At 40.5% G+C, this 7,862-nt stretch overlaps 1 protein-coding gene across 1 annotated transcript in view; it reads left to right on the forward strand.

Moving 5' to 3' along the window:
• The first annotated feature begins 2,355 nt into the window (after positions 1-2,355).
• The window catches only part of FGD4 (FYVE, RhoGEF and PH domain containing 4), a 55,498-nt gene continuing 49,991 nt past the window's right edge, over positions 2,356-7,862 (forward strand). The window contains exon 1 of the mRNA XM_009288333.2: positions 2,356-2,536. Coding sequence (XP_009286608.1) covers positions 2,521-2,536 — 16 coding nt within the window. The 5' untranslated portion in view covers positions 2,356-2,520. The remainder of the gene's footprint in view (positions 2,537-7,862) is intronic.

Raw genomic sequence — 7,862 nt, forward strand, 5'->3', positions numbered from 1 at the left:
TTACCTTTTTTTTTTTTTTTTTTTTTTTTTTTTTAAAGCGGAGGACTTAAGCATGTGTTTTGAAGTTGGGCTTTGGAGACGTCTTTATACTTGTTTTAATATTGCTCCTTCTGGAAATGAAATAAAATAAAATCTACAGTTTCCTTCAGGCTTGTAAGATTCCTTCTCTCCCCTTGAGCGGTAGCAGAGCTGCAGTTACTCTCCGTGGGCTGTTGCGAGGCGGGGGGTTGCTTGCGCGGCCCAAGGTGGACCTTTTGGGGCTGGTCAGAGCTCTGACTTTTTGCCTCTTCTCTGCCTTGTCCCCTGTGGCAGGGACGGACGGAGAGCAGAGTCTGGTAGCTCAGATGTCATCCCTCCCACACGTGTCATATTACAAAGTTTGTAACAGTTATTATATACGTTTCCCCAAAAGGGAGACTTGATTTCCCATCCCGCCCCTGCTTTTCCTTGTGTGACCCCTTCTCTTTGCTTATGATGGTCAGCAACGAGCATTTATGTAGCTGCTTATCTGAACCAATCGCTTCTTGTATTATTTTGCAGCCATTTGTCTTACAGTTTTCTAACCTACTATGTTGCTTGTGTGAAAATTGAAAATTTTATTGTTGATCCCACCTGAATTTAAAATCTGTCACACACTTGTATGACAGGCATTATCAGTGGTTTTTCTGGGTTAGGAAGAGTACATCAGGCTGAAGAAAGGCTGACAAAGCGTCACTGGCAGGTGGACAAACCAGGCTCGTGGGGAAAATGGTTTGTTTCAAATATGGGAAACTGAGCAGAAAATTTATCTTCTCTCTGCAAAGGCTTTTCTGGAGAGAGAAGGTGTTCTGTTGTAGATGTACTTCATGTGGAAGCCCAAGCAAGGGGGCGAGCTTTGAAGTCTTGGAGGTGAAATTCAAAACAGGAATGTAACCTATGCATTGGAGTTCTCTTAGTCTGGTTATGAAACTCAGTTACTGTTATTTTTTGTTTTAATGATGCGTTGATGACCTGGGTGAATAAAATTTGTATGCATCTTTAAGGAGCCGGGGATTACTTGCTAGAAGTATCAGGGATTGGGAATTGCAACTTCCTAGCGCAACAGTTTAAAAATAAATGCTCAAAACAAAAACAACACATGCAAATCTTGATCAAAGTGCTAAAATTGGGTTCCATTTAGATCTCAAATCCATATGTGTGGAACTTGCATCTGCTCATTTCAAGAAGAAAAATGCACCAAAGTTTTGAAACAACTGGAGGAAAATAGTTGTTTTTACTGTTTTTTGGCAAAACCCCCTCTGTTCAACATCTGTAATAGAGAGGAAATAATTAGCTTCCCTATTCCAGAGAGCTGTCTGCTCAGTGAAAAACAGATATTCATAACAATGGATTGTTTTGCAAGTGTATACCCTGTAACCCTTGGTGCTTCTCCTTCAAAGCAGCTCTGCAGTGGCGTGCTTGTATGTAGCCTTGAATGTGAGGATATACCAGCGGCCGGTGGTGGAAGGGGCTGTAGGGAGCTGTGGTTTGGACCAACACAGTGGTTGAAGATGACCTCAGCTGCAGCGAATGACAAGCTGGCTGCTATATTCTGATTCATATTACCCGAACTGACAGGGCTGGATTTTAAACCCCAGTTTCTTTCTCCTGCTGGGATGAAAGTGTGCCAGCCGGGGATCACATGGTGTGAGAGCTGTGAACAATAAAAGAAAGTTACTTGCAGTAACTTCTCTTTTCAGTTAATCCTTTTGCTTTTTAAAAATGTGCATTTTTCACAGTTCAGAATTCACTCTAATATCTTTGTAACCTACCCTGGAGCACAATATCTAGTTTATGCCATTTAAAAATTGATTTTAAATTACTCTAGTGAATTTTAATCTGTGCCAAATAAGCTAATGTTTTCACGACAGTTCTTTAATGAGACTTTTTTGGTCACTGCTCTGGTATCCTGCGTGTTGTATTTACTTCATTCTAGGCATGAATTTAAATACAGATTATGCAATGAAAAAGATTATTAGAAATGAGCATCGTGCAGTATAAAGGGAGAACAAAGTACCAACCAGAGAAATGTACTAACTTGTCCTTTAACCGTGATACTGCTTTAATTTCAAAGAGCAATGCAATTAATAGTGACAAAACTTTCATAGTAGCTGAGGCATTAGACAAAACAACTTACAGTAGTCCCTCCTCCTCCTCTTCCTCCTCCTCCTCCTCCTTTCTCCAGCAGTTTTTAGGTTACATAAGCTGATTTCTTTGTTTTTCCTCTTTAATAGTGAACAGACTTCACTCTCTTCTCGAAGCGGACTGGTTTGCATACTTACGTTTTTCCTCTCAAAACAGGCTTGCCTTCAAAGAGGGCGGAGCATGGTGTAATTGAAAGACCCAGCATGTAAACTGTCGGCATATACTGAACATCTGATGAGAAGTCCTTTCTGGCAGCTTATAGGTCTTGTAAATAGGATATATGTGAGCCTGTCATAGGGTTATTACCGTTGCGAAATCGATTCCTCGTGCGGTGGTACTGGAATATATTTATAAACAATGTCTTCTGAACCAGGTAAGACTGAATGGGATGCTTCTGTTAAACCTTAATTTCTTCAAGACTTGGGGCGTATTTGGGTCCAGAGACACCAAGAGTTAAACTTTCTAGTTTGAAGCAAATACACCGGTGAACATCCAGCTGCCTTGTGATGCAATACAGCTGGAATGCTCTGGTGGCTTTCTCCTCCTATTCTCAGTAAATGAGCTTGCAGTCTCTTGAACTGCTTGCCTGATACATCTGCCACACCGAGACCTCTGCTGCTTTTGGCTCGTTTTGCTGCTGCTTTCACCAGCACGAGACTTCCTTAAAAGCAAATCAGTTTTGTGATGTTTATAAGTGGTTTCTGTTCCTGGCTTATTTACCAGATTCATCGAGCTCTGTTTATAGCTGAAAGGTTTCTATAGGACACTTCTATAAGTCAGCATTGGCTCTAAGAATTATCGCTGTCATTGTTTTAGGAAGTAGGTGTACACTTCGGACTTATGCTCAGCTTTTCACGTATAATGTTGTAATAATCCATTTAACTGATGCTTGTGGTACATTTAATTCTGGAAGCCAATTCTGTACATTAAAGAATGTTTTCTTTTATTGCATCATGCAGTGAAAGGTTTGGATTTTTTCCATTGCAAATATGCTTGTAACTGAATTTTTAAGAATACTATTGAAAATACTGCTTTACTTGTAGGTGAGTGCGTTTTTCAGTTCTGAGAAAAGTTCAGCTTAGGGTAAGTTAAATTAAAAGGCTTACCCAACCCTAACAGCTTAATATAAGAAAGTAAATATTCTGAATGAAGTTTTCCACAGAGAGACAGATGAAACAGATCTGTGGAAGGTTTGGGTTCAGAATGCTGGTCTCCCTCTGGAAAGCAGTCTGAGACTAAATAGAGGGAAGGGAGTCACTCGCTGAGTGAGTTTGAGAGATTTGCTAGAGAAGCTTGGAGTAGATGCATGCAAATAGCTCTACCCCAGCTCTCCTGATCTCAGTACTTGTGGGCATCTGATTTTTCTTGGGTACAAAGAATACTTGTTTTAAAATCTTTCTGTTGGCTCCTTATCTGTTTTATGTTTTATAAGTTTGAAATTGCCCTTCTCCCTCTAGCTTTTGATAATCAACCAAAAGAATGGGAATCACACCTTTCCTCCCACTCTTTGTGTCATTTTTCTGTATCTTGAGAAGAATCTACATGTGGATGTAGGAGACTTTTTTTTTCCCCACTGATTTAGCTCTTAAGAGCTATTTTCTAGGATCTGTAAAGCATGTTCTTTTCCTGTAAATGTAACATTAAACCCTTACAGATTTTCAGGAAGCTCAGTGTGGTGCCATAACTACTATTTTCAGTATTACAACTCATCTTCCGTCTTGCCCTTTGGCTTACTTTAGGTTATTTCAGTTTGCAGAGGCCTACAGTATACTTACATATAACAGTGGCAGTCTGAATGTCAAATATATTCGTGAAGCTGTGATCTTTGATTTTTTGAGAGATCAAATATGTTAAGTACAAATATATTTGTATGTGCTTTAAGGTGACATAGGTTATACTATCATGGTATTTTCCAGGCAGTGTATTTCCCAGACTCCAGTTAGAAGCTGTATGAAAGCAGTTAATGCAGGAGTGGACTATGGTGCAAATACCTGGCTTGAAGGGTAAGAAGGGGTGAGCTTCTACCAGCCTGTGGAATGGTATATAGGTACCTCCTAACATCACCTTCTCAGAATGGTGTAAGAGACCTCTGGATATAGACAGTACACATAGAAAAGGTGACAGTAAGTAGTTCCTGTCTGTGTGGGTTTGAAATCGAGTGGACAAATGTCCCTGGACACTCCTAAATAGTATCTGAGAGAAGCAGAGAGTCGCTTGCTGAAGCGCTGGCTGCCTCCAGTCCGAAATGGAAAGAAATCCTTCCAGTGCTGACTGCTGGGACTGGGTGAGAGGGGAACAGCACAGCTGATGGGACAGCGCCTATAGGAAGGCATAAGTTCACATGGCAGTTTATTCATTGCTATCACAATGTGCAATTGAGAGTGTGTCCAGGTGCCTAAGCAAAGCAGTTTTTCCAAGTACTAAAGGCCCATAATAAATACGGAAAACATAGAATGTACCTTTTCTGGAGTTTTGATGTTTTTGAAGAATGGAACTTTATAGTTTTTTGTTTGGTTTTGGTTTGGGTTTTTTTTTTTTAGTAGTAGTCCCTATAGGGTGAAAGCATCACGGAAAAACTGATTTCAAGCAATGTCATTTTGAAAAGTTCAATGATACTGTGACCCAGAAGTCAGCAGAGTTAAGTGTTTTCATTAGTACCATCAGTACACTTTTCTTTGTGACTGCAGCACCCCAGGTCTCATGTTAGTCTTTTATGTGGTAGGTGCTGTATAAACAGAGACAGTCTAATGGTTTACGTCAATGCTTGTAATCCCAGTGAATTTGTTGAGTCTTTACTAAAAATTCAAAACAGTTATGGAATGCTCCTCTTCCCTATCTCTCCCCGCCCTGCCCTGGGTTTATAATTAATATAAAACAAAAGGATTAAATTCCTTTAACATTAAGAGTTTGGAAATTTAGGGCCTTGTGTGTTCCTTGCAGTTTGACAGGCAATGCTTGACCTTGAGAAGGGTGGGTAGTTAGGAAACACAATTTTTCCTTTAGATTGCCATAAAATATTTAACATATTGTGACTGCTCTTGCTTGCTTGTGAAAAAGCCCTTACAACCATGACCTATAACCCAAAAAAAAAAAAAAATACAGAAGGAAAAAAAAAAAGAAGGAGGGACAACAGCTGTTAGGTCATGTAAGGTGTAGAGGGATTTGAGTATTGTCAAACCTTGTATTATAAAAGAAATTAAATGTTTAGCCTTAAACAAATGTTTTATTTTAAGAGTAATTTCATAAATTTTATTTGCTCTGTGTTTTGGAAAACCTTCCCCAACATGCAAGCCATCAGCTTTTTTTAATGAGTATTTTGGTACTCTTTCTTCTGATGCCAAAAACTGAGGCTCTAAGGAAAACAGTAAATACTGCATAGGCGTGAGCAACATTTTGTTGGACTACAGTTCTGTGAACAGCTCCAGTGATCCAGTGGGCAGTTGCTGCCAAAAGGCTGCCTAGTCCCTCCCTGGGGCTTTCCCAGACTTTTGGTCTCATCCACAAGCCAATTCAGCTCGCTCGCACAGCACAAAACTCCTGTGATAAAACCAGCGTCCACTTGCTTGCTGGCTGCAGGGGTTACGCTGGCCTAGAGAGAAACCCAACGAGTGTCAGAGCTGGTAAGAAATAAGCAGTGGGAGCTACGGGCATGTGAAGAAGGGATGGAGGGGACAAAACTTTCTCTTCTTGGTGGGGGGCTGTCTCACTCTGTCGGGGGTAGCTGTGGTTTGGGTTTGAGCAGCCTTTTTTGATCTGTCCTGGGACCTTCAAACATTTTCATTTTCAAAATGTTTGAGAAGTGAAAGGTTGCACATCCTTCAGATGTGCTGGACACAACTTGAGCTATTACAAAATTATTTCTCTTCCTGAAATGTTGTTGGATTTAATGTATTTTTGCATTGCATGACTTTTTTTAAAAAAAAAAAGCATTTCCTATCCATTTGCACACTCAAAGATAAATATTCATATGACTATTAAGCTTTTTGGAACAGTATGGTAAATATTCATCCAAGTCTGCATCAAAAATTATTTTAATTCTCCACCTTAAGTTGTTTTATGAAATGACACTTTAAATTCGTCATACAGTTATGGGTTTTTTTTGTTGTTTTTTTTTCTTTTTAAAAAAGTGTATTTTAAATGGGGGTCTGGAAAAGAGAGGAGAGAGTACTAAACAATAGAATTGTTCTGAATTTGTATCTCTCGGCCAGTTCATAGTGTAAAATGTAAAGCTGTTTCAATCTGTATAACGTTCAAGAGCCAACTGTACTGATGTGCAGGTCTGTTAATCTGGAGTGAATTCTGTGGACAGCACGAACAGTGGTCATCTCTGGCAATTTAGGGCGAAGGAATTTTCTCCCCATTTGGACTCCAGGCAACTTGTATCTGACTTCCTTCCATAAGGATGATTATGAATCGATGAGTTAGTGTGAAATGGTGATCTCTCTCTTGTTCCTTATGGACAAGAGACAATGTAAAAGCTAGCATGATTATGGCAGGCTTTAAAGGGACTGGACAAGGAAGGTCCTTCTTCAGTAACTTCACAGGAAGGCCCTAAATGTACTTAAACCAGGCTTTTTGTGGCTATTCTTACTCTTTTTTCCAACCAGGTCAAAAGCAGGAAGCACTAGAATTCTTGTGAAGTGTCCAGCTTTGGGTTCTTTATGTTTCTGTTTTGGTGCAGTGAGCATTCCCAGGGAGCTGCTTGTTTTTCTGTGTTTCGTAGATGATAGTTGTTAATTACTTGGCAGGGAGACTGAAGTGCTGGGGGAGCCTGACAGCGGGCTGCCTGCCCCTGGCTTGGGGGAGGAAAGCCATTTGCCACCGAGCAGCCGGAGTGCCGCACAGCTGCACCGCTCATGCTGCTGTAAGGGACGAGCAACTGCGTGTTCCTCTTCACCCACGCTTTGTTCTTTATCAAGTTCATAATTTTATATTTACTTGTAATCTTTCACATAACAGGGAGTAGTGCCTGGTAGCCTGTTGCGATGCTATTGTGCAGTTAATACCCTGCAGCCTGTTCTTTAATTAGGGCATATTACTTTAAATCTCAAGCCACGCGTTTTTAGAGAATAGTTTCTTGATTTATTTTTTCTTTTCCTTCCCTACTGTTTGCTCCAACCCCGTTGAGATGCGATTCAACAGCATTAACATTATCTAGTGGCTACTTGCTTCTGGAAAGGGAGTCTTGTCATCCTTTCCCCATCACTGAATTTGCATCTTTGCCCGAGCTCCAGTGCATCTAAGGTGAACGAATGCATGAAGCTGGCTGCTTTTTTTTGGCGGTGTTGCACTTCTGGTGGCTTAACTTTCCCGGACTGCATCCTGGGGCTAAACGCATGCCAGCAGCGATGCACTGAAAGTGGCGGGAGCAGGCAGCCGGGAGGAGGGAGGGAAGTGGGTGGAACAACTCGTGTCCGTGACAGCTGGCTGCGGGTTTTCAAATGCTGTCCGGACACACATACTGCCTCAGCAGCTGGATGTGGAAAGCAGTTTCCATCTATCAGTGATAATTTTATTGGCTTGTATTGAATAATTGACTTCTGTTTGGATCTTTGGCTGTTCTGCATTTTGGGTATATTATATTATGTATTTATATTTTTAAATTACTTGAATGCTGTCAGTGTATATATTTATACAACTTTTGCTCAGATCTTCTGAAATAATAGATCAGTTACAGTTTCAACCTTCTGTAATTAGAT

Source organism: Aptenodytes forsteri, unplaced genomic scaffold, assembly GCF_000699145.1.
Source record: "Aptenodytes forsteri isolate BGI_AS27 unplaced genomic scaffold, ASM69914v1 Scaffold56, whole genome shotgun sequence".
Classification (NCBI taxonomy): domain Eukaryota; kingdom Metazoa; phylum Chordata; class Aves; order Sphenisciformes; family Spheniscidae; genus Aptenodytes; species Aptenodytes forsteri.